At 34.4% G+C, this 27,878-nt stretch overlaps 1 protein-coding gene and 1 long non-coding RNA gene across 2 annotated transcripts; both read right to left on the bottom strand.

Annotated features, from left to right (window-relative positions):
* Positions 1 to 12,385: 12,385 nt before the first annotated feature.
* On the bottom strand, positions 12,386 to 13,381 carry LOC128291625 (uncharacterized). Its single transcript, XR_008281411.1, has 2 exons — positions 13,222 to 13,381; positions 12,386 to 12,593 (listed from the first exon to the last, which is right to left on the bottom strand). It is a non-coding gene; the product is annotated as an uncharacterized LOC128291625 (long non-coding RNA).
* Positions 13,382 to 22,573: 9,192 nt separating this feature from the next.
* LOC108460989 (SUN domain-containing protein 2) lies at positions 22,574 to 26,569 on the bottom strand. The gene is made up of 2 exons (XM_017760729.2): positions 24,884 to 26,569; positions 22,574 to 23,166 (listed from the first exon to the last, which is right to left on the bottom strand). Exons 1-2 carry the CDS (start codon positions 25,973 to 25,975, stop codon positions 22,867 to 22,869), a joined length of 1,392 nt encoding a protein of 463 aa, XP_017616218.1. The 5' UTR covers positions 25,976 to 26,569; the 3' UTR covers positions 22,574 to 22,866.
* Positions 26,570 to 27,878: the final 1,309 nt, after the last annotated feature.

The following is a 27,878-nucleotide window of genomic DNA, read 5'->3' as shown; positions in this document are numbered from 1 at the left end:
TGTGGAAATTGAGTTAATGGCTGAGAAAAAAATGAGATTAAATCCTAATGAGTCTAGTTTCATATAGAGGAAACGATGCATGCAATTTGATTTTATGTTATGAGATATTTAAATTGTTGTGAGACAGAGTCTGAATGACTTCGAGTTCCCTTGTTCTAATTTGTAAAAATCATTAAAAATTACACAAAAATAATTATGAGTCATACTATATATGTATGGATTCCTCATTGGGTCTATTTTTAAGAGAAACAAACGGCATGGTTATTTGAATTCTGTACATGGAGAAATTTGGTTCGTAGTGCACAGGGGTCAAAGTAGTCAAACCCTGAAACAGGGGAGAATTTAACTAATAAACTGTACTAATTGGACCAACCAAAAATTATATAAAAAAATTGGTAAGTAGATATATGAGTCTAAATTAGGGGAAAATTTACGGATTTGGATTTCGAGTTTTATAACTCGAGATATGATATTTTTTAGCAACTATGACGCAGTTGGACAGCTTGTCTGAAAAGTATGATATAAATTATCTGAATTTGGTTAAGTGCTCAAATAAGTTTAGTAGTGCCTTGTGCTCGACTCCGGCGACGGTCTCGGGTAAGGGGCGTTACAGTATGCATGACACTTTTATATATATGCACGACTAAGGGGAATGGAAGGAGCTTTTGATGAGCATTCAATGCACATGAGAAACATTCAACATTAAGGATTCATGCACGGTCAAGGAGAGAAGAATGTGACCATTCAAGTGTTCGATGGATCTAATTTATTCATCAATGTAATTAACTTGTCATGCATGAACTCATTAATGGATGAATATGGCCCTTAGTCTTCTAGGTCTATAAATAGTTTTCTCATGCCATTGTAAAAGGTTAAACAATGGTTTTATGAATACAAACAACTTTGTGAGATTTTCTTTCTCGTTCTTTATCGAAATTTTTTGAACTTACCAAAACTTAACAATTTTGTGGCGTTCAACCTTGTCTTATCACTCCCCTTCTCATCCCATTTTAGAGTGTGGCGATAACAATATTCTTATACCAAGGTTCGGGTAGTTTGCTAAGTTTAAGTGGGTCAAGTTCTTTATAGCTTTGATTCCTTAGATCTTTCAAGCACCTCAGGTCAAGGTCCCCATTTTGTTCCTAATCAAGATGGTCCTTAACAAATGTGAATTTTTCTAACTATCGAATATGAGTCTCATTGGCATATTTTCAAGGTTTTATTTGGGTTCGAGAAATTACACCGTTAAGGAATCACTTTCATACTAGTGTTGTTTCTAGATTTTAAAGGTTTGTTCCTGGCGTGCTAAATATCAGAGAGCACAAATGTGCTAATCAGAGAGCACTGGCGTGCTAATATTCAGAGAGCATGCTGAAGTCCCTTAACATCCTAGTAGTTTTAATCTTGTCTACTTGGGCAAATTATTTCATACATGCATATCACTTTTACACCTTTCGCATAATATTTTTACATGCTTTACAATTTAATCCTTGTACCAATAATTTATATGCTTATATCTTCTGTATCTTCAATACATGTAATATATTTCAAAATTCACTATTCATTCATAATTCTCTAATAATCCTTATCATGTACTTCATATATCACATTTATATATTTTGTAATTTAGTCATCAAGACAATATTTCATATAGTAATATAATTTACTTTTAATAATACATATAACATAATATTCATCATCGGCATGTATGATAAAACTTTTATTCATGCCCTTTTTTTTTTTTTACTGATTCATCATAATCAACTTTCTACTTGTATACTTGAGTATCGTTTTTAGCATTATCAGAATTAACTTGGTTATGAAACATCTCTTTCTATAAGTAAAACAAATTTCATTAGAGTCGAGAGATATCACACTATCACATATTTTAATGACATGCGTTTTTAGACTTCACATATACTACGTTTGATCCGAGAACCGACTAAACCGTCGCTCTGATACCATTAAATGTAATACCCCATACCCGTACCTGAGACCGGGATAGGATACGAGGCATTACCGAGATTTTCAGAATAATTTCAATTAATTTATATTATTTAGTATTCATTTTCATGTTTCATGTAACATTCTTTTCATATATTCAATTCAAAATATCATATAAAATACGATACAATACTTAAATTTTCATATTTACATGCTCATGCAGGATATACGAACCTACCTAACTAAATTGCAGAAATACAAGATTTAGGGGCATATTGGTATTTTACCATATTCCCAAATTTCACCCAATCTTAAATTGATAATTTCATTCAATTTATTAATTTAGATAATAAAACAATTCATTCCCTTCAATTTAGTCATTTTCGACATTTTTACAAAATTACCCATAAAGTTTTACTTTTATTCAATTTAGTCCTTGAGCCTAAAACATACAAATTAGCCATACTAGCTGAATATTCATACATATTTTTCCTCCTCCTCCTCTCCATTCCACATCCTTAGTATAAACAACACACTTGTAGGTAACATTATCCATAATTTTCACTATCTACTTATGTGAATATTCAAGCTATTCATTTGTGTCATAGTCACTAAATTATTTTTATCTTGAGCTATAGAACTCCAAATTAAGATCCGATGATTTTCCCTGAAACTAGACTCATATACCTTCTTACAATAAAAATTTCATAATTTTTGGTTGGGCCAATTAATACAGTTTATTCATTAAAATCTCCCCTGTTCTGCTATCTGACAGTTCCGACCCTTCTTCACTAAAAATTAATTATCTTCTTGTACAGGATTCGAATAATGTCCTCGTTTATTTATATTAAAAATAGACTCATACAGGATTCTAAACATATAAATTTAAGCCCCTAATTATTTTTATCCAATTTTTGATGATTTTCCAAAATCAGAACAGGGGAACTCGAAATCATTCTGACCTTGTCTCACAAAAGTTATTGTATCTCATGATTTACAATTCCATTGCTTACATAATTTCTTTTATAAGAAACTAGACTCAATAAGCTTTAATTTCATTTTTATTCATCCTCTAATTCGATTTATATAATTTTTGGTGATTTTTCAAAGTTAGACTACTGCTTCCGTCTAAAACAGTTTTAGTGCAAAATGTTGATTTCTATTTTGCCCCAAATTTCACAATTCATACAATTCAGTCCTTTCTCAATTAACCCCTCAATTAAGATAATTTTCTCAATTAATACTTTTTATAGACATTATAAGTTATTTCATAACTATTGAAATTCAGAATTTCCATATGGAACTCTAACTTCAAACTATTTTACAATTAGGTCCCAAACATTCACTTTCTATTCAATTCTTTCAATAAAATCAGCATATAAATAATTTAAAGCTCTAATTCCATGCCAAATCATCATATACTTCTAGCACATATTCATAGCAACTTTCAATTTCTTTCATAGAATAAAAAACTAATGAATTCAACAAGTGGACCTAGTTGTAAAAGTCACAAAAACATAAGAATTTCAAGGAGAAAGCAAGAATTAAACTTACATGAAGCTAGAGTATGAAAACCAGCTTGAGCCCTCCTCCATGGCTATTTTTCAGCTGATGAATATGAATAGAAATGAAGAGAATTCTATATATTCCAAGTTAGTCCCATTTTTATTTAGCCAATTTTGGCAATTTTCCAATTTTTCCCTTATTTCATCCATTTCTTTTTCTCAGCTATTGCCGCCAAAAATATCTCCTTTAGGACTATTTGCACTTTATATCATCCCTCATTTGACAATTGAGCTATTTAATCCTTCTAGCAACTTTTACACCCTTTTCAATTTAGTCCTTTTTATTTAATTAACCACCCAAACGTCAAAATTTTCTGACTAAATTTTAATACTACCTCACCAACACTCCATAAATATTTCTAAAAATATTTATGGCTCGATTTATGAAGTCGAGGTCTCGATACCTCACTCTCGACCCAATTTACCTAATTAATTCTTTTAAATCACCAAATTCACTAATTCAAAAATGCTTTTATATTCTCATTTGACTCATAGGTATTAATTTATTAAATTTTTAACTCACCCGTCGGATTTGGTGATCTCAAATCTCTATTCTCGATACCACTGAAAGTTAGGCTGTTACACTTTAACGGAATTAAAATTGGGTTGAGAAAATTATTTAATTCAAAAATTAATTAATTAAATTTAATTATTTAAATAAATTGATTAAATAATATTTATTTTGGGAAATAGAAAATAAATATTGAGTCGAACCGAATTATAAAATGCTAGGTCAAAAGTCCAAGAAGCACATATAATTGGACCCAATACATTAGAGACCCAACTTGTGCCTTGTGTGAACACAAGGGCGGCAACTCTAGTAAAACTAAAAAGGGTGTTGCCCCTCACTCCTCTAGTTCTAGTAAGAGTCATATTTTTTATTCAATAATATTATTTATCAAAGACTTGTTCAACTAGAACTTTTATACTTCCCTCTATAAATAGAGAGCATCGATTGACCAAAAAATCAGCTTGATAAGTTAATTATATACTGTTATTCTTCTAGAAAGTAATGGTAATTTATTTACTAATAATAAATTTTATTTTCTTGGAATTACTAGTTTTATCGATGTATAGAGAGAACCTACTTTGCTACTGGTTTTTGTTTAGTGTTTTGGTTAGTGTTGTTCGAGCCTACACTCGACATGATTCGTGGTATGAGGATAGCGAAGAAGGCCGTTAGGTTGAAAGTCATGGTCGACTTGAGTCCACCTTTCAGAAAGGACAAGTATAATTTCGGTTTAGGTTTATCACTATAAGCATCACAAAAGAACTCGATTTTAAGAAAATTTTTAAACTTCCGTTGTACCAATAATAATCGTTTTGTTAACTGATTTTTCCAATGTTATGATCTTGTATAAAATTGAGTACATGCTATAATATAATGAATACCATGATAGATACATGTTACAAACAAATGTTAATTGATAATATGTTTGAATAAATGATTGCATATTATGTTTTGAATGCAAAGACATGAGAATTAGTTAATTGCAAAGGTAAGTAGAAATGTGACATGATATATGATTAGTATGTTAAATATGATAATGAATTGCAAATGATAAGAAAATTTCATATAATTAGTAATTTCTATGTAACTTGTATACATTGAAAAGATGAATACCAATAATGCCCTTACTCACCCCAATTGTTAAGTTCGGGTATGGGGTGTCACAATTGAACCGGTTTGGTCTAACAACAAACTCTAATAAGAAAAATTCGCCAAAGACTTTATTACTTTATTACATATATTTCTTACAACAAGAACCTTAAACCAAACATAATTTGGCTACCTTGAAAATTTCAACTTCTAAGAAAATTACTTAATTACAACACATCTAACCCTGAGGTGAAGCCTTTGAAGGTACCCCTTTTATGTGAATGACATCTTACTGACAATGTTCCTTGGTTTTACAAGGTCTGGCTTGGCCCCTCATCAATTTCTTTATTCACCCAACGAGTCTTACAAACATAGGCCAAAATCCCATAAGTTCTAAAAGAACTTAGTGAGTTTCTTTGCTGATATTTATATATAACTAAGCCCCCTTCTTGCTAAGGTATTAACTAAAAAGGAAACAGATATGCTAACTCCCTATATTACTTAGCCACTCATGCCTTATCTGGAGTGGCAGACTCTGATACAACTTTTGCATTTCTTTATTGGAAAAAAAGATTACTAAATGTTCAGTACCTGATTGAGCTTATGACCAGTTGGCTGGTTTTGTGATTTCTAGATGTTTCGTCATACATATGGATTCTTACTTATCACTTTGCACATTTTACCTTATTTTCCTTTTCCACACCTTTCTGGTTATGAACAACTGTTTAACTTTATCTTGACTCGTAAATCCATAGTTTCTAAACTTGGCAAGTTGTTACCCACATCGTCATCCTTGAATGTACGTCCGATTATACGCTCTATCCTTGATAGAACCCCTATTTCATAGTACCTTTTAACTGATTCTCTTACTTCATAATAGTTCTAGCGTATTTATCACCATTCACAAGGCCACTAGTAAAAACCCATGCCACATTAGCCAACTTAACCCTATTTTCTCTTTTCTACTTCTAGCCTACACTCGGGTTTAAATGTTGTTTAGATTACTCTGTCATAATCTGCCCTATTTGCGATACCTTGCTTTTAAGGTGTAACTTGTCCATTTGCAGTGGACGTTTTGGCCTACAGTATCCAACAGATTATTACCTAATGGGTCATTCGAGTTTACGATCTCCCTTATATGATGGTTCCCTATGAAACTAATTCTATGTTGGGTATACTTGCAATAGATTCTCCTCAAAGAAGAATAGTCTTGACAAACATAATTGTCACTCAAATAACCCTTAATAGTACCTCTTTCTATCAATAGGTTCCAATTAACACACAAGGTTTCCTTGAGCACTTTCTAGCGATTCTTAATAGAGAATCCTTATCTACAATCCTCGGATAAATCCTCTTTCGTTTGTCTATATACAAGGCATTACTATCACATCATTCCCATATTTGATCCTTATTGTGTAACAGCCCTAACCCGTCTCTGTCTTCAGATTAGGGTTTCAGAGCATTACCGTACAATCAGAATAATAATGTCATTTAATGATAATTACATAAAACTCATCATAAACCTAGCAAACATATACCTTTGGGCCTGAAATCGAGCATTCAAGGCCCTAAAAGCTATTTAGAAACAATTCGAGACTAATTTGAAACAAATCAAAAAAATTGGGAAAAAGTTGAAAACTTTAAAAACAGGGGTCACACGGCCGTGTGACATAGCCCAAACCATGTGGTGCTTGAACAAAGGGACACACGATCGTGTCCCAGCCCATGTCTCAAATCGTGTAACTCACTGAGTTAGGTTACACAGTCGTGTCACAGATCATGTGCCAGGTCGTATAACTCTCTGACTTGTGTCACACGGCTGTGTCATAGGTCGTATGCTAGACCATATAACTCACTAACTTGACATACACGGCTGTGTCTTAGACCGTGTGACACTAACACCTAAATTAATAAGTGACACACGACCGTGTTGCCAGGCCGTGTGACAGCCGATGTGTGTCACACGACCGTGTGACAGCCGATGTGTGTCACACGACCGTGTGACAACCCTTATCCCAAGCCATGTACTCCATAATTTGACCTTAAAAATAAGTCATTTTAAGACCAAAACTTGCCTAATCATCCACTCCATTTGTGTATACATTCAATAGACCTAAACACTTTTCAAACTCATATAAACATACCAATTCAATCAACCCATTTCACCCAATATGTCATTCAAAGGCACCACATTTATACCAAAACAACTTTAATCAAAACAAGGTTATAATGTCACATCTCAAGCACAAAACACAATCAATTTAGCTACCTAATGACATTAATTATAAGCTTTCACTTTTCATAATAAACCTACCAAATGGATTATATATTACAAAATACTTAAAAACAACCAAAAGTCATAAACTTGCCAACGCATTAAAAGTCCAAATAAAATATATACTCCAAAAGCATATTAATACCAAATTGATCATTTACACATTGAAACTACCATTATATAAAGTCCTATACATGCCATTTATAACATTGGCCAAAATGACTAAAAAACTACCGAGGTGATTGCTGGATAGTGTGATAGTACTCTAACAAGCTTCCAACCGGTCGAGTTTCTGATAATCTATGAAACAAAGAAAAATAACTACATAAGCAACTAGTGCTTAGTAAGCTCGTATAAACTCAAACATAACTTACCATTCTTAAGCTCAATTTATAAAATGTGCATAACATCTTTACCATGTTCATAAGTTTAATACAATCCTATAAGCATCACCAAACTCACTAAAAGTCATGTATGCATATAGAAAACCAACCATTTCACAAAATTAATCTTCATGAACATAACATTCATCACATAATCATTTAGTTCCCTTCAATTAATTTGCATTCATCTAAATTTACCTTTCATAAGTTTATGGGAAATTATCCATTTGAACACATGCCTTGCCAATTATCTTTACTTACCTGTTGAACCATCTAGAATTTTATTGGATACCCGGGAATGCTCAGATATAGTGTGTCTTTCCATATAATCGTAACCTTTCCTTTTTAATAGTGCTCACATGAGCTGTGGGTTGGAATGATTGCTACACGATGCTGCTCATACAAGCTGTGGAGAATTCGCAATAAATACACGACCTCAGCCATCTGTAGGACATTCAAAACCAACACCCGAAACATGAAATCCCTAATAACATGTCATTTGTATCGTAAGAATTCTTAAGGTTCAAACGAGATTATTAATCCGTCAATTACTCAAAATGTCAATTTATTTATATGTTCAAGTCAATTTGTAACCAATATAATATAACAAATAATCAATCAAACTATCATTAATAAGATTATAATTCACTACGAACTTACCTCGATAACTATAGCCGTAAAAGTAGAGTTAGAGATTAATTCAAAGCTTTTGTATTTCCTTGATTTAAGTCCAGCTATTGTTTATCTTGATTTAAATAGATAATTTCATTCAATTAAGTACTTCAATTCAATCTATAATTCATATTAATGTAAAATTACAAAATTATCCCTAATATTCTAACTTTTATACAACTTAGTCCTTAAGCCCATAACTTGAAAATTCACCATTTTTCTAACCCAAAACATGCTACTTGACTATATCAATCCACATTTTTACTCGTTTCACTCAAAATTCATGAATTTACCATTTAAACAATTTAATCCCTAAACCCTAAATTTACTAAAATTCACATAACAAATCATGTTCATTTAAGCATTAAAATTAATAATCTATCCACTAACATCAAATTCATTCATTTCAAGTCCCTCAACCTTTAACAACTTTGCAAATTAAGCCCTAAGTTAGGTGGATTAAGCTAAAACGAGCTTGAAAACATAAAAATCACTAAAAACGAGTCACAAAATCTTACCATGCAATGCTTCTATGTTAGCCGAACCTTAAAGCCATAAAAATGGTGTTTTATTTCTTCAATTTTGGTGAAAGAGAAGAATTTTAGGGAGATGACACTATTTGCTTAATTTAGTTTAAGATTTGTTTATTAATTACTAGTTTACCCTTAGTTTATTAGTTTACAAAATGACAAAAATAAACTCATAACTGTCCATTAACCTTTCATATGGTATAAATACCATCTAAGCCCATTAATTTGTATTTCAATAGCCATTCAATCCATTTAATTATTAGAAGCCAACTTTTGCACCTTTCACAATTTGGTCTTTTTTACTTAATTAACCATTTAATCCTCAAAATGTTGTAATAGAAATTTAATACTACCTTAAATTAACCATATAAACATTAAATAAATATTAAAATAATTACTCACTTGTCGAAGTCGTGGTCTCGAAACTACTGTTTCCGACACCACTAAAATTGAGTTGTTACATGTTGGTTACCACCATATGCCCTATCGACTTCCATGTCTACTGTTTTGGCAGACTTTTCCCATTTTTATTACCTTTGTCTTTTTCGACGGATTCCTCAACCCATTGGCTATCTATCGCTTCCGACACTTGCGTTTTTCTTCTACCTTGTTTGCTTGATTTTCCATGATTACCGTCCTGGCAAACTACTCCATTTTTTACTATCTTGGTGGTTTATCCTATGTCTAGTGTCTTGGCAGACTACCCTTGTTTATAGTCCCAACGGACTACCCCGTTTTTATTGTCCCAATTCTTTCTATGTTGTTGCATTCGAGCTAGGGTTTTACACATTATACCCCATGTTTAATGTCCTGGTGGACTCTCTATGTTGCCATAGTCGAGCTATGGTCTTACACATCAAACCCTATGTTTAATGTCCTGGCAGGATCTCTATTTTGTCATAGCCGAGCTAGGCTCTTACACACCATACCCAATGTTTAATAATCTAGCATACTTTCTTTGTTACCATAGTCGAGCTATGGTCTTACACATCATACCCCATTTTTAATGTACTGGTAGACTCACTATGTTGCCATAACGAAGCTAGGGTCTTACACATTATACCCCATGTTTAATGTCATGGTGGACTCTCAATGTTGTCACAGTCGAGTTATGGTCTTACACACCATACCTCATGTTTAATGTCCTATGGACTCTCTATGTTGTCATAGTCGAGCTATGGTCTTATACATTATACCCCTTTACAGCCCATCCATTCTACCTTACTTCTAAACTTGATGCTCGAATACCATAATGTCACCTCCACAAGGCCCGGAGCTTCCCACATCATAGTTTGCACCAAGCAAATTCTGGATTGCGGTAAAAGAAAATTCCATTTCCCAAAACCATCTGCCCAATCCTCCACATCACCAAATCCTAACTTCATCTAATCCGTCAATAACTTTCCCTCCGTACTCCACTGTTATAAACATATAATACATGCATTTCATAAAATATTATCATGGAGTATGCTACATATAGGCATGGAATCATAGTGGATACTCATACACCTATACAATCTTATACATGCATAGCATTCTCAATCAGTAGAGATCATGCATCACAGAACTCTCTTTGAACTCAACACAGATTCATGCCAAACATGCAACATTCTAGGAATGGAGTATAGAAACTCATTTGATGCTTCTTTGCATCATTAATTTAGCTTTTTCGAATGCAAAAGTTTCCATTCTCCTTGAATTTAAGCATGACAACCAAAGTCATAAATTAAACTTAGCATTCCAACTTAAAACCTTAGTCTCCAGAAACATGCACAACCCCTCAAAGGTTCTAAAAATTCTTAACTTCATTTCTTAAATTTACGAACACCGATGACTTAAAACCTTACTAGCTCATTGGATTTTCTATTTTTCTGACTCAAACCTCATGATCATCACTTCATGTAGAGCTTTTCGTAATTATCTCTTCTTCGGAGCAACCAAAGAAGAAGATGAAGAAGAGAAGAAAATAAAACAAAATTGAGAAGAATTCACCCCTGGAATTCACTTCTCAATTATTTATAGCCGTTCACAGTTATCAACCTTATAAAATCCATCCATTGGTAATCATATTATCTCCCACTAAAGAACGATATATGCTCATCCAACCGAACCAGAATTGGAACTCAACTATGTCCAAATTAGCAACTAAGTTTTCTTGATTTTTTAGTAGAAGCTGCCAACTTATGGGTTCTTTCAATTTAACCTCCAATTATTTTTAATTTTTGGGCTTAAAGAAAACCGAGTATGGCATACCTTATTAAACATCTTGGATATAATCGAGTATAGTTGGTATGCCATAGGATTCATGTATATCTTTAGTAGGAGCATACTGGCACTTCGGTGTGACTACTATTATGGAGTGTTAGAGGGATCAATGCATATATGCCTAATCAACACTTTGGTGCTTACCATAGAGTGTTAGGGGCTTAAGTTCATGTATTTGTCTTAAGCCCGCTTTTAGTTAATAGGGGCCTCAAATTGTGTACTATATGATTGAATATATATTAGATGACTAATGAAAATAAAAACTTATGATTGACTTGAGTAATTGAAATGAATACAAGTGTGGTGAATCATAGCTTGTGAAAAATCATATAAATCATATAATAGGAGCCTTGAGGGCTTGTGATGCTACAAAACAAGTTGAGCTACTCGATTTGGTGAAATTAAGTAATAGATATTGAATTGAGGACATGTAACACTCCTAACCCGAGACTGTTGTCAGAATCGAGCACGAGGCATTACTAAACTTAATCTATCACTTAAATAGTTTTAAATTGTTTATTTAAGCATTTCGGAATGTCCTGCCATTCTACGTCGTAGTCGCCTAAAAATTCATATCTTGAGTTCCAAAACTCGAAATTAAGATCCGTAAATTTTTCCTGAAACTAGACTCATATATCTATCTACTAATTTTTTTCATAGATTTTTGACTTGGCCAATTAGTACAGTTTATTAGTTAAAGTTTCCCCTATTTCAAAACTCGACTACACTAACCTCTTCTTATTACGAACAATGTTTCTCCCTGTACAAAATTCATATCACTAAGTTGTTTATTTTTCTTAAAACTAGACTCAACAAGGATTATAACCATATAAAGTATACCTTCTAATTAGTTTTGTACAATTTATGGTGAATTTCCAAAGTTGAAACAGGGGATCCAAAAATTGCTCTAACCCTGTTTTACTAAAACTCAAATATATCATAAAATATAACACCTTTACCTGTTTTTCTTATTCCATACGAAAATGTACATAATAAGCTTTAATTTCATATATTATTCATCTTTAAACTATGTTTCTACAATTTTTAGTGATTTTTCAAAGTTACGTCATTTCTGTTACTTGAATCTGTTTTTAGGTTACTTTCACATTTTTCATAATTTTCATGTGATAATCACCATTCAATCATACATATTAATAAACATGCATATCATCGGCCATTTTTATTAGCTAATCACTAGCAAGTATTTACACATCATTCATTATTCATATTATACCAAAAGTAGCTAAGTTTCTATACATGCCATACACAAAACAAAACATCTAATTATACCGAGTTATTTCTTTGATAGTGTGATCGGCCTCCGACGTTTCCTTCGATCCCCGAGTGGCTAGATAAGTACTATAAGAAGAAGAAAATAAAGAGATTAAGCACTAGGCTTAGTAAGCTTACAAGCAAATAAATCACAACATTCAACATAATGGATAATTATGCATAATATCATCTAATATCATAAATTTCTTTACTTCTCAATTTCTATCTTCTTCTTTATTCCCTTACCTTCTTTCTTACCCGACCTTTCCTTTTTCATAAATATAATCTACTTTCCTTTGCTGTTAATTCACTGTAATTTAACTCGTATCCTGACCCGTTGAACCACTCGGAATACTAAGGATACTAGGGTCGTTCCTGTCTATCAATATTATCCTGCCAATGCCATGTCTTTGACATGGACTTACATGAATTATTCCTGTCTCCAATGCCATACATAATATGGACTTACATGGCTCAATCCTGTCTCCAAAGCCATATTTCTAATATGGGCTTACATGGCTCATTTTTGTTCTGTCATGTCAACCCTAATATCCTAACATTCCTAGGGTTCAATCGGGCTTTCTAACACTTTTCCTCTCATCACTTCACCTTAAATTCGACTTTAAATATTTTCATAACATAAATATATAAATGCTGAAATTGACAATAATAATGTAAAATAAAAGAATATTTCATTTATTTACTGTAAACTTACCTCGATACAAAATGTGACTAAACTTTACAATTTAGTCCTTTACTTTTTCTTTTCCTCGATCTACTCCCGAATTTCGCTCTTCTTGATTATGAAGCTTGAAAGTTGAAGAAACCCCAGCTATGGAGAGAGGTAAGGTTCGGCTGGTAACTTGAAGAAGATGATACAATTTTATCATCTTTTATCTTTTATTAATGTTAATAACCAAATGACCAAAACACCCCTCCTTACTAAACTTTCAAAAATTCCTTCCATGTCCTAATTTTGTCCATGAACTTAAAATTGGTCAAATTACAATTTAAGATCTCCTAATTAATATTCCAAAATAATTTCATACTAAAAACTTCTAGAATGTAAGTTTTGCAAATTATTCGATTTAGTCCCTAACCTCAATTTAAGCACTTTATGCATAGAATTTTATCACGAAATTTTCGCACAATCATGTAATCATACCATGAACCTCAAAATAATAATAAAATAAATTTTTTTTCTACCCTGAATTTGTGGTTTCGCAACCACTATTCCGTTTAGGCCCTATTTCGGAATGTTACATTTCTCCCCCCCTTTAGGGATTTTCGTCCCGAAAATCTTACCTGTGAAGAGATATGGGTACTATTTTCGCATAGCCTCTTCGGGTTCCCACGTAGCCTCGTCTACCCCATGTCTATTCCATAGTACTTTCACAAGTACAATACTTTTGTTCCTTAGTTGCTTTACCTCTCGAGCTAGAATCTTTACCGGTTCTTCACCGTAAGTCATGTCTGGTCAATCTCAACCTCTCGTCGAGAAATCACATGTGACGGATCTGAACGATAACGACGTAGCATAGACACAAGAAATACATTATGAATCTTCTCTAACTCAATCGGCAAAGCTAACCGATATGCTAATGGTCCGACTCTCTCAATCACTTCAAACGGTCCAATAAAACGTGGACTTAGTTTGCCTTTCTTGCCAAATCTGAGAACTTTCTTCCACGGGATACTTTTAAAAAACTTTGTCACCAACTTGATATTCGATCTCTTTTCTTTTAAATCGCATACGACTTCGCTTCGTCTCAAGTCGCTTTTAAACAATTTCGATAACTTTCACTTTTCTTCTTTCTTTAACTAGATCAACCCCAGAAATCGGCTTTCTTTAAGCTCATTCCAATATAAAGGTGTGCGGCATTTACGTCCATACAAAGCTTCATAAGGTGCCATCTTCAAACTTGATCGATAACTATTATTGTAGGCAAACTCTACCAATGGTAAGTATTTTTCCCAACCGCCTTGAAATTCTAATACACAACATCTAAGCATATCTTCAAGTACCTGAATAAGTCTCTCCGATCGACTATCGGTCCGAGGGTGAAAAGCGTACTAAAACTCAACTTCGCACCTAAAGCCTCTTGTAACTTCTTCCGAACCGTGAAGTAAATCTTGGATCTCTGTCTGAAATGATCGATAATGGCACTCCATGTAGTCTAACTATCTCTGAAATGTATAACTCGGCCAACTTGTCAAGTGAATAATCCATACGAATTGGGATAAAATGAGCCGACTTAGTTAGCTTATCAATCACAACCCATACTGCATCTTTCTTTTTCAGTGTTAACGGCAATCTCGTCACAAAATCCATAGTAACTCGTCCCATTTCCATTCCTAACTAGCACAAAGTTGCAATAATCCCGAGGGTACCGATGTTCGCCTTTACCGTTGACAAATCAAGCATCTAGAAACAAACTCAGAAATATCTCTTTTCATTCCTACCCACCAATACAATTTCTTCAAATCATTATACATTTTTGTACTGTCTGGATGAATAGATAAAGAACTGCTATGTGCTTCCTGTAAAATCTTCCGAATAAGCTCATCATTCTTTGGTACACAAATTCTGTCTTTAAACATCAAACAACCATCAGAACCAATCCAGAAATCTGATTCTATGCCTGACTCACATTGAACTCTTTTAGCTTGTAACTCATTATCATCTTTCTGAGCTTCACAAATCTCTTCAAGAAATACCGGTTTAGCTCTAAATTCAGCTAAAATAGAACCATCATCTGACATGGCTAAATTGGTATTCAAAGCTCGCAATGTAAATAAAAGTTTCCTGCTTAAAGCGTCAGCAACTACATTTGCCTTACCTGGGTGATAATCAATCACTAACTCATAATCTTTAAGCAATTCCAACCATCTTCTTTGCCTCAAATTCAAATCTTTTTGAGTCATCAAGTATTTCAAGCTTTTATGATCGGTAAATATCCGACACCTTTCACCATACAAATAATGTCTCCAAATCTTCAATGCAAATACAATAGCAGCTAGCTCTAAATCATGTGTCGGATAATTTTTCTCATGTGGCTTCAATTGTCTAGAGGCATATGAAATTACCTTTCCTTCCCGCATGAGTACACAACCAAGCCCATTCAAGGATGCATCATCAGAATCACAAATTCTTTACCCTGTTCCTACTGTACTAAGATAGGAGCTTCGTCAACAATACCTTTAACTTGTCAAAACTTTGTTGGCACTTCTCACCATTCAAACTTAACATCCTTCCGTAGCGCCTCGTCAACGGGTAGCTATCATGGAAAATCCCTCCACAAATCGTCTATAATATCCGCAAGACCAAGAAAACTTCTAACTTCTGATACATTTCTAGGAGGCTTCCAATCAACAATGGCTGAAATCTTACTCGTATCAACCTTAATACCTTCACCGAGACAATATGTCCAAGAAAACCAACTTCTCGTAACTGTAACTCACTTTTGCTGAACTTGGCATACAACCGATTATCTCTCGAATTTGTAAATCGTTTTAAATGCTCGCATACTCGGCCTCATCATGAGAATAAATCAAAATATCATCAATGAACACAACTACAAACTTATCTAAGTATGGTCTAAAAATTCGGTTCATTAAGTCCATGAAAATGGCAGGAGCATTAGTCAAGCCAAATGGCATCACAAGGAACTCATAATGACCATACCTAGTCCGGAAGCGTCTTCGGACATCTGACTCTTTAACTCACAACTGATAGTATCCGGATCTCAAATCTATCTTGGAAAACACAGAGCTCCTTCAATTGATCAAACAAATCATCAATTCTAGGAAATGGATACTTGTTCTTTCTTCGTTACCTTGTTAAGTTGCCGATAATCTATGCACAATCTCATTGATCCGTCTTTTTTTTCACAAATAGCACTGGTGCACCCATGGTGAACTATGGGTCTTACAAAGCCTTTATCTGTTAATTCTCGCAATCGAGCTTTCAATTCTTTCAATTCCAATAGAGCCATTCTATAAGGAGCAATAGAAATGGGCGTGGTACCTGGAATCAACTGAATACCAAACTCAACTTCTCTAACAAGAGGCAAACCTGGTAGTTCTTCCGGAAACACATCGAGAAACTCACATACCACAGGCACTGATTCAATTTTTAATTCTGGATCTTTAGTGTTCAACACAAAAGCAAGATAAGCTTCATACCCTTTTCTCAAGTATTTCTGAGCAGACATAACATAAATTATGGGAAATGAACTATCTGACTCTTCTGAATTAACCCGAAGAATTTCACCATTTTCACACTTCAACTCAATGAATTTCTTTCCAAAATTCACTATCACATCATGTGTAGTCAACCAATCCAAACCAAGAATCACATCAAACTCATCAAATGGCAATAGCATGAGATCGGCCGGAAAACAGTAGCCTCTAATCATTAAAGGACAATTTCTACATACTTTATCTACTAATACATGCTTGCCTAATGGATTCGATACTTTAATCACAAATTCTGTAGATTCTATAGGCATACTTATACTAGGCATCAATTTCATACAAACATAAGAATGAGTCGAACCCGGATCAATCAGAGCAATGACATTAATATCATGTAGAGAAAATGTACCCGTAATCACATCGGGGGAGGATGCCTCTTCGCGTGCACGAATAGCATAAGTCCTTGCAGGGCTCTAACATCCGGTCTCACACCAATCTCTAGAGGTACCTCACACTTGCTCCTACTCCCGGTTGCCTCGGTGATCTCGCCTCTAGTAGGAGCATTTCGGATCTAGCACTCTGTGTTACCTCTCGGCTAGCCACTTCGGACATTCTCGTACAAAATGATCTCGAGCACCACATTTATAGCAAACATTTTCACCACCGACAAGGACCATAATGAAGTCTACCACATCGTGGACACCTCGATCTACCTCGTCTCGACATTACCTACACTCGTAGTCGAGGTGGTCCGAGCCTTCGGATCCTTAAATCTGCTACCTCTATTCGACTAGATTGCCCTACCGAAAAGCTAGATCCGTAGAAAACTCTCTGGGCCTCTTGGATGTAGCCCAAATGATCTCGCTCATCTGTCTCTTCTTTGTATCTTGTGTCTCTGTCTCAACTTTGCCTTTTCTTTTAATAGCTCCTCGCCTTACAGTGCTCTCTCAACTAAAATAACGAACTCTTTTATTTCTAAGACACCCACTGACAGTCGGATATCATCATTTAACCCATCCTCAAACCTTTTACGCATGATAGCCTCTGTGGACACACATTCTTGAGCATATTTACTGAGCCTGACAAATTCACGCTCATAATCGGTCATCGTCATATTGCCTTGTTTCAATTCCAGGAATTCCTTTCTCTTCTGGTCAATAAACCTCTGACTGATGTACTTTTTACGAAATTCTTCCTGAAAGAAATCCCAAGTGACCCTCTCTTTTGGTACAACTGATACAAGTGTCTTCCACCAATAGTAGGCTGAGTCTCTAAGAAGTGATACTACACATTTCATACATTCCTCAGGTGTACAAGATAATTCGTCAAAGACTCTGATAGTATTTTCTAACCAAAATTCTGCTCTTTCTACATCATCATCTTTTGTTGCTCGGAACTCTTCTGCCCCTTGTTTCCTGATTCTATCAACTGGTGGTTTTTCTCTTACCACTGCACTGTGGATCGGGAAGCTTGAGCTACATGGGTAGCCCGAGAATCATGAGGGGTGGAGGTCTAACTGCCGGATTCGCATTTAACGAACTCGGCAAACAAATCACTCAAAGCTCGGAAGAGAGCTTCTCGAGTCACTCCTCCCCGATCAACTATTATCGGCCTATTCTCGATGGCGCTGCCCTTTGTAGAAGCAAAGCATTACTTTCTACATCATCATCACCGCTCGCCCAGATCCATTACTATAAAACAAAATATTTAAAAAAAAATCGTCAGGAGTCGTCACACTATCAAAATACAAGTATGGCATGTATAGCTAGACTTTTTCTCACACTAACTGTTCCGAGAACCGACTAAACCTGCTCTGATACTAATAAATGTAACACTCCTTACCCGAGACTGTTGTCAGAATCGAGCACGAGGCATTACTAAACTTAATCTATCACTTAAATAGTTTTAAATTGTTTATTTAAGCATTTCGGAATGTGCTGCCATTCTGCGTCATAGTCGCCTAAAAATTCATATCTTGAGTTCCAAAACTCGAAATTAAGATCCGTAAATTTTTCCTGAAACTAGACTCATATATCTATCTATTAATTTTTTTCATAGATTTTTTACTTGGCCAATTAGTACAGTTTATTAGTTAAAGTTTCCCCTGTTTCAAAACTAGACTACACTAACCTCTTCTTATTAAGAACCATGTTTCTCCCTGTACAAAATTCATATCACTAAGTCGTTTGTTTTTCTTAAAACTAGACTCAACAAGGATTATAACCATATAAAGTATACCTTCTAATTAGTTTTGTACAATTTATGGTGAATTTCCAAAGTTGAAACAGGGGATCCAAAAATCGCTCTGACCCTATTTTACTAAAACTCAAATATATCATAAAATATAACACCTTTACCTGTTTTTCTTATTCCATAAGAAAATATACATAATAAGCTTTAATTTCATATATTATTCATCTTTAAACTATGTTTCTACAATTTTTAGTGATTTTTCAAAGTTACGTCATTTCTGTTACTTGAATCTATTTTTAGGTTACTTTCACATTTTTCATAATTTTCATGTGATAATCACCATTCAATCATACATATTAATAAACATGCATATCATCGGCCATTTTTATTAGCTAATCACTAGAAAGTATTTACACATCATTCATTGTTCATATTATACCAAAAGTAGCTAAGTTTCTATACATGCCATACACAAAACAAAACATCTAATTATACCGAGTTATTTCTTTGATAGTGTGATCGGCCTCCGACGCTTCCTTCGATCCCGAGTGGCTAGATAAGTACTATAAGAAGAAGAAAATAAAGAGATTAAGCACTAGGCTTAGTAAGCTTACAAGCAAATAAATCACAACATTCAACATAATGGATAATTATGCATAATATCATCTAATATCATAAATTTCTTTACTTCTCAATTTCTATCTTCTTCTTTATTCCCTTACCTTCTTTCTTACCTGACCTTTCCTTTTTCATAAATATAATCTACTTTCCTTTGCTGTTAATTCACTGTAATTTAACTCAGATCTTGACTCGTTGAACCACTCGGAATACTAAGGATACTAGGTCGCTCCTCGCTCATCAATATTATCTCGCCAATGCCATGTCTTTGACATGGACTTACATGAATTATTCCTGTCTCCAATGCCATATATAATATGGACTTACATGGCTCAATCATGTCTCCAAAGCCATATTTCTAATATGGGCTTACATGGCTCATTTCGTTCGTCTCACAACCCTAATATCCTAACATTCCTAGGGTTCAACCGAGGCTTTCTAACACTTTTCCTCTGTCACTTCACCTTAAATTCGACTTTAAATATTTTCATAACATAAATATATAAATGCTGGAAATTGACAATAATAATGTAAAATAAAAGAATATTTCATTTATTTACTGTAAACTTACCTCGATACAAAATGTGACTAAACTTTACAATTTAGTCCTTTACTTTTTCTTTTCCTCGATCTACTCCCGAATTTCGCTCTTCTTGATTATGAAGCTTGAAAGTTGAAGAAACCCCAGCTATGGAGAGAGGTAAGGTTCGGCTGGTAACTTGAAGAAGATGATACAATTTTATCATCTTTTTATCTTTTTATTAATGTTAATAACCAAATGACCAAAACACCCCTCCTTACTAAACTTTCAAAAATTCCTTCCATGTCCTAATTTTGTCCATGAACTTAAAATTGGTCAAATTACCATTTAAGATCTCCTAATTAATATTCCAAAATAATTTCATACTAAAAACTTCTAGAATACAAGTTTTGCAAATTATTCGATTTAGTCCCTAACCTCAATTTAAGCACTTTATGCATAGAATTTTATCACGAAATTTTTGTACAATCATGTAATCATACCATGAACCTCAGAATAATAATAAAATAAATTTTTTTTCTACCCTGAATTTGTGGTTTCGCAACCATTGTTCCGTTTAGGCCCTATTTCGGAATGTTACAGGACATCATAATGTATTAATTATATTGAGATTGTATTGATGTTTATGATTGTTTCGATTGTAGAAACCAAATATGATAGTGCAAAGTTTGAATGACCTATCAATAAATTGTCATATAGAACTTAAATCTAATGAAGAATTCATAAGAAAGTATAAATGAAATAAACATGAGACAATGATTGTTAACATTGAATGGTTACATATGAAATTATAAATTATATGTTTAATTTGGATATGTATTTTTTTCATATTATGTTAACAAGATTGAGCTCTTTTGTTCAACGTGCGAATTTGTTTATTTTTTGTGTGCAGCTAACCGCATGCACGCGTGCATAGAAAACAAAAAAAAATAAAACTATTTAAAAGAGGTTTTTTAACTACAAGAGTACAATGTAGTTTGATTAATTCACTTCCACTAGTAAAAAAAGTTCAAATCGTCACATACAATTTTAATCAAATATCAAGTTTTTAAGCATACTTAAGCAATGAATATCATGTGTTGGAATGTTCGTTGATTGGGGAGTTCACTGGCTATGAAAAGACTTCAGCATACGCTGAAAAAGTGTGTAGGAGATGTGGCTTCCATAATTGTATTGATGTGTCGGCTGATAGTACAAGAGGAGGTCTTAGCCTTGGATGGAATACAGGGAGCACAATAGCTCTTAGAAGTTTTTTGAAAAATGATATATATGTGGAGATTTAGGACGATGAAAATAGTATGAACTGGCAGCTGACTAGATTTTACAGTTCCCCTGATGTGTACTTTAAAGAAGAGTTCTGGAATCTTCTAAAACCTTTGGGGCGAGATCAAAGATTATCTTGGTTGGTCTGCGGAGATTTCAATGAGATATTGTATTCGTTCGGGAAGAAATGAGGGTTGCCACAGGATGAAGGAGGAATGGGGGATTTTCGAACTACCTTGGTTGAGTTTCAATTAGATCGTGGAGTAGCTAACTCGGCTTGGTGGCTACTTTTTTCTAATTTTTCTCTTAGACATCTGTTGCATTCCTTCTCCTATCATTGTCCCTTATTTTTAATCACTGATCAAGAAGAGTAGAGACTTACAAATAGTAGATTCCGATTTGAGACATGGTGGACTTTGGAATATTCTTGTAAATAAAAAATTCGTCGTTTGTGGGATAGTAGTTATGGTAACGCCCCAACTCGTCTTACACTTCTATGTGCAGGTTTGCAAAGTTGGGAATATTGATTAAAGAAACAAAAGAATGGTGTATCGAGGGATCTTCATCAGCGAATTGCTCACTTGAAAAATGAAGAAAGAAATGATGAGACCCTTGGGGAGCTGAGTAATACTAAATTGCACCTTAACATAGAGATTGAAAAAGAAGAATTATATTGGGAGCAACGAGAAATGGCCTACTGACTTAAAATGAGTGACCGGAAAATGACTTCTTTTAACAGATTTGCTTCTCAAAGATGACACACAAATCATATCAGGGGCTACACAAGTGATGGACAGCTTATATCAAATAATAAAGAAATAGCAAATGTTGCAAAGGAGTAATTTTTTCAATCTTTTTTCAATCTTTCTTTTAAAAAGGAGTTGGTGATCCATATTTGATGGACTATGAGTGGAGTTTTTCTAACTCCACAAGTAGGATCAAGAAGCTGACAAATGTCTATAAAGATATAATAAAATATTTTTAAAAAAATAAATAACAATTTAAAAATATATATCACCAATGTACCAAATACTAATCATTTTTATTGTTAAAACTATTATTTATTTTTATTTATCAGAAGTGTTTACCAATTTTCAAAAAATAGAAAATGAAATTTATTTTGTAAAATGAAAATAGAAAATAAAAAAAATTCGGGCTATCAACTATCCAAGTCATTTAATTAAAAAAAAATGTGGTCTTGATTTGTGAACAGAATAGACATTCATGCCTAAATGAATATAGCTGACAAGAAAAATTAATCAAGAAAGAGCAGCCTTGAATTCCCGAAACGATCAGTGGAAGTCTATCAGACAAAACACTCTGGTTCTGGTTCTGGTTCATTTTCGCTCATTGTTCTTAGTTCAAGTAGTGCCTATCTGGAAAATTACGAGTACATTCACACTCATTTGCTACGCAAAGAATAGGAGAAGAGAATCTGTGTCTAGTGAGTCCAATAACTTACATACTATTTAACTAAATACAGAGACACAGAATAACAATTACACAAGTAATGCAGATAGCAAATGCATGACCGGATGTACCTCAAGGCTACATTTTTACCATTGAAACAGAGTCAGGCTCATGACCGTGCACCCTCAATCGATAAATACAGGTATGTGAAGTGCTTCCATGGCTGGAAGAGAAATCTAGCCTAACTGTGTCCACAATGCCAACACCACCCGCATCTGATACATCGAAGGTCTGAGCACTACTCTTCTCAAGGTCGTACATGAATTCTGCTAAAACAAACATCTTATTGGGGTCAATTGGTAAATCCAGATCACGACCTTGCATCCAACCAGAGATACGGCAGTCCTTGGGCGCACTGGATCTATCATATGCCACATTCTGTTCATAGTGCAACAACAACAAATTTAGCACTTAAAAAATGTTGATAGGTAGCTGAAACAAAACGAGCGCTCTCCTTTAAGTCCTAAATCAGCCCTTGGTTTATTTTCAATGCTACTACAACTCTTCATTTTCTCAATGTATATGCTTTTAACATTTGAGTCATACGCATATCTACACATGAATATGAGAATATGATCCTTCAAGTACTCTCCAAATACATGAAAAACTTTAAAATTTTAAACATAATTGTGTAGGAAACATACTCATACCCGACACATACACCCAAGTCCAAGTTAATATAGTTTATTTTTGTCGGCCATAATTTAAATGAAAAATGAAGCCAACAGAATAAAGATAAAATGGAACTGCCTTTCATTTCAATCATAAAATGCCGCAGCTTAGCAAGTGAAAAATATATGTTTTTATCGCACAAAAAGTATATGGTAGACGTTTGTAGAACTCGGAAACAGGGAAAGAAAAATGGCATAGTTGTTTCCTCTGGTGGCAAGTTAGATCATACATGAGATGAGAAAAGAATTTCATATACTCATTCCTCTAAGCTATATTGCTCAGATTTAGGTGCAAGTATTGGGTACAAATGCGTCCAACATGGATATGTTCATTTTTTTTTGTATCCAACATGGATATGTTCATTTTTTTCTAACTTTTTTCATACATTTGGAGGGTTCTTAGAGTATTGTATCCCCTCACCTATGTCTAAATATATCTTGTACACAGGTATTTCAAACAAAATGAAAAGTGGCACCTTCATGGTCTTCAGGGTGTGCTTGGTTGAATAGAAAAGTGGAAAGAAAATGTTAAATTCTACCATTAGTCCCATTACTTATGAAAATTGTGATTTAGTCACACCTACATGGTCTTCAGGGTGTGCTTGGTTGAATAGAAAAGTGGAAAGAAAATGTTAAATTCTACCATTAGTCCCATTACTTATAAAAGTTGTGATTTAGTCATTGTACTTTAAATTCATCGTTTTTACTCCCTATACTTTTCAAATTTTAAAATTTCAGTTCTCACCAGACAATAGCTATTAAATAAAGTTCTACCATTTTCCAAAATCTAATGCAACAAACATATTATCATATGTGTAATGTCATGTCAGCTTGTTATTTCCACATATTACTCACTAAAAATCCAATCAATAGATTAATGACTGTCATTTATGTCAAGACTAAAATTTCAAAATTCAAAAAGTACAAGAACTAAAATCGATCAAATTAAAGTATAGAGACTAAATTCACAATTTTCGCAAAACTACAAGGACTAATAGCATAATTACCAGAAAGAAAATAATTTTTGAGTGTCCTTGATAGAAAAGAATAGTGAAAGTTGAGATGACAATTTTCTATCCAAATGCATAAAAACCAATCTTTTCAAGTTGAAAAGATAAGAGGAGAGAATATGAGAGAAAGGTGTTTACATTTGTCCTTCACTTTTTCTCATCTTATTTTTCAACTCTATCAAATAATGATAGAAATAAATTTACTTTTTCTTTCAATTTTTCCATCTGACCTACACGGCACTTCTATGAAAAAAAAATATTTTCTATCCTTTTATATTTCTACATTTTCAATTTTTTTACCTTTTCAATTTTTTTTCCACCCTACCAACCAAAACCTAAAAGCAAGACAAATGCATAAGTTGAACTAGCAAAATAAAAACCTTTACAACAATGTAAGCGAAACTAAAAGGTTACCTTGGCAACATGTTCCAAAGTAATAGCCTCAGGGATAATAGCCGTACGCAGCTTGATCTGAACAAACCCGCTACTTCCTTTTAACGGAAAACACTGTCCTGGTTCCCCAAAACTAGGCTTCAACATCTTGTCTGCATTGGGATGAACCACATTTTGACTACCTTTTGAAAACCAGTTGCTTCCCTTTCCAGCAAGAAAGGGCTCAGAATGCCTGACAACCTTTCCTCCACCCGAAAACAGCGCATAATCGGCCTTGGCAAGCCCATCTGAGGCATGCATCTCAATCTCATTCTTGACAATCTCTCTTGCATAGGCTCCTATATCACTCAAACTCACTGCCATTTCAGTCTTACCATTTCCACCCTTCTCTTTTAACATTTGTTCATACATATTCTCAAATTCTTCCTTGGTCAACAAATTCGCGCTCTTCAATTCACGCAAGGACTTATCCAATCCCTCGCTCTTTTCTTCCAATATTTTCAATGAATTCCCCAATGCCACACTTTGATCGTCTATTCTCTCATTCAACTCCCTCCTTAACCCACCAATTTCATTTTCAAGTTTCCGATCAACAACCTCTACCTGAACCTGTATCATTTTAGCAGTAGTTTTCAAAAAGTTCTCAACCTCAGCAACTCTACCTTCAAATTCGGTTAAGCTGACCTCTGTCCCAGCCCTGCTAACCTCCCCCGATTTCAAAGCCAATCTCCTAACCATCTGAACTAACCCAGCCAAAACAAGTAAAAGCACTAAATTCTTAATAAAAATACTAACCACAGTCTGCCACCGGGGTTTCTCCGTCTTGTTGACCACTCCCTTCCGTGTTCGCCGCAGCGGAACGTTTGAGTTTTGAGCCACAGTGACTTTTCTGGCTTGCCCAGAGTCCTTCAACGCCTCGGCCCGGACCGAATGGTGGCCCAGATCTCTGCTGTTAGCGGCGCCGGTGGCTTTATCTTCGCCAACATTAACGCCATTAGGGTTAGGTTCGGCGGGCAATGATTCGAAGTTCGATTTATTTTCGGCAAGGAGGACAGGCCGGCGACGAGCGGACACGGCAGGGTTGGCGCTAATGGAGAGCGTAGATGCGGACATTGCAGTTGGGAATGAAAGCAGGCTCTAAGGAATGGAGTGGGCTGGTAATATAAGTAGGTCTTAAAATTGGCGAATGAGGAAATTTTAACCGTCCCGAGAAAGAGCGCTTCTAGGTTTTCAAATTATTTTGGCCCACTTATATATTTAAAAGTAACTAATCTAAAATTTATGTCTTGCCTCATTTTCCCCAAGTTTCTAGTCATGCCGTAGTGGATCTTTGGTATTGCTACTCATTTCTTTCTTTGTTTTTGGCGGTCTTGTTTCCAAGCATTATGTCTCAAAAGCTGTCAATTAAAGACAAAGAAGAAGAGCTAGGAGAGAATCCAACACACAACGTCATTTATGATCTGTTTGGTAGCGAAGTTCCAGAGTGATTAATTTCCCTGCGATGGAGTGAACTTTATCATCGCTATGGAGCATCCATCAAGCCAATTGCTGAGGGTGGCCTTTATCTAATCCAATTCTTCCACTTATTTGATCTCAAGAAGATGATGACAGGGGTCTATAATTGCCTCCTTGTTCACCAATTACCCATAGGGGAGAATATGAAACTCACGTATATGATCTATTTTTCGGGATTCGCTTCTAAATCCTTGACCAAAAGTTTGCGTGATGTCATGAGCACATTTCTAAATTATGATATTAGCAACAAAAATTTATTAAAGAAATAAAATACAGTCACAAAATAGGGGAGTTATATAGAATTATTTGTCTTTTTATTTGACATTTATTGCACAAATAGAATCGGTATAGAATTACTCTCTTTCTATTTAACAATTAGTCGAAACTCTTCTGTCCGTGATTTTATGAGGATAAGTCTCTCTTTATATATTCGAAACCCCCTATGAAGAAGAAAAAAATTAGAAGACAATGAAATAATTTCTTCGAAGTGTCCTTCAATTACGAGCGGGTCCTTTTGGTGTGTTACCTTTGTGGTATTATTGATCACTTTTTCCATAAAGGAGTAGCTTAAAGAAATTCAGGGAAAGATAGAAAACAGTCACATTCTCGTCTTGTTCAATGGCGGTAAGAGTTTGGATTTTAGTGGGAAAGGGACTCTATTTTGAAATCTTAAGGAGTTCAAAATTCTATCAGTTGAAGTAATAAAATGGAGAAAATATATGTAAGTATTATCTTAAGAAGTTGAAATTCAAATCTCAGCTTGTATGGATAAATGGTTGACAATCTGTATGATTCTAGGCCAAATTGATAATAAGAAGCATCATATGAATTAATGTATTGGGCTAGGCTCAAAAAATACAATTTGTTCTAAGAAAATACAGTCATGAATGTAGATGAGATTAAGAAGAGGTCGAGGGATGAGAATGAAGTTGCTACTACTACTCATGTTTCTAGTGATGAGGGTGTAGGACCAGGTTCTTATATAGATGATAAGTTTGCTTCTTTTTTATCAATTGGTCTCCCAATAGAGACCCGTCGGGGAAAATGTTTGTTTAGCATGAAACTATCACGGCTTGGATAACCTGCGGACAATTTTAGTACTTGTCGAAACCAAAAAACCCAATTTTGTATTTTTAGCAGAAACGTTGATTCCTTCAAATATATTGGAGGAGATACGGGTGGCTCTTCAGTTCGAAGCTTGTTTTTGTGTTGATTGGATTGGTAGAAGTAGAGGGTTCGCGTTCCTCTGAAATTCTTATGCTAAAGTTTTGGTAACAACCACATTGATTTTATTATTGAATCATTTGGATTAGCCAAATGGAGACTTACGAAATTTTATAAGTTCCCAAATTTTAGTAGGAAAATAGCTACTTGAGATCTACTAAGATTGTTGTCAGGAAGCCTGTAAGGGACTTCAACAATAAATGTGATGGTGTCAAATACCCTTTCACTTAGTTTGAGAGGATCTAAGAACGTATTTTGGATTGTAACCTCTTCCAAA

This window comes from Gossypium arboreum, chromosome 4, assembly GCF_025698485.1.
Source record: "Gossypium arboreum isolate Shixiya-1 chromosome 4, ASM2569848v2, whole genome shotgun sequence".
NCBI lineage: Eukaryota > Viridiplantae > Streptophyta > Magnoliopsida > Malvales > Malvaceae > Gossypium > Gossypium arboreum.
This window is presented reverse-complemented; position numbering and strand designations above follow the sequence as displayed.

Coding starts and splice junctions, on each gene's coding strand:
- LOC108460989 (XM_017760729.2), bottom strand. CDS start 25,975: ATGTCCGCATCTACGCTCTCCATTAGCGCCAACCCTGCCGTGTCCGCT. Junction 23,167..24,883: donor CTTTGGAACATGTTGCCAAG/GTAACCTTTTAG, acceptor CACTATGAACAG/AATGTGGCATATGATAGATC.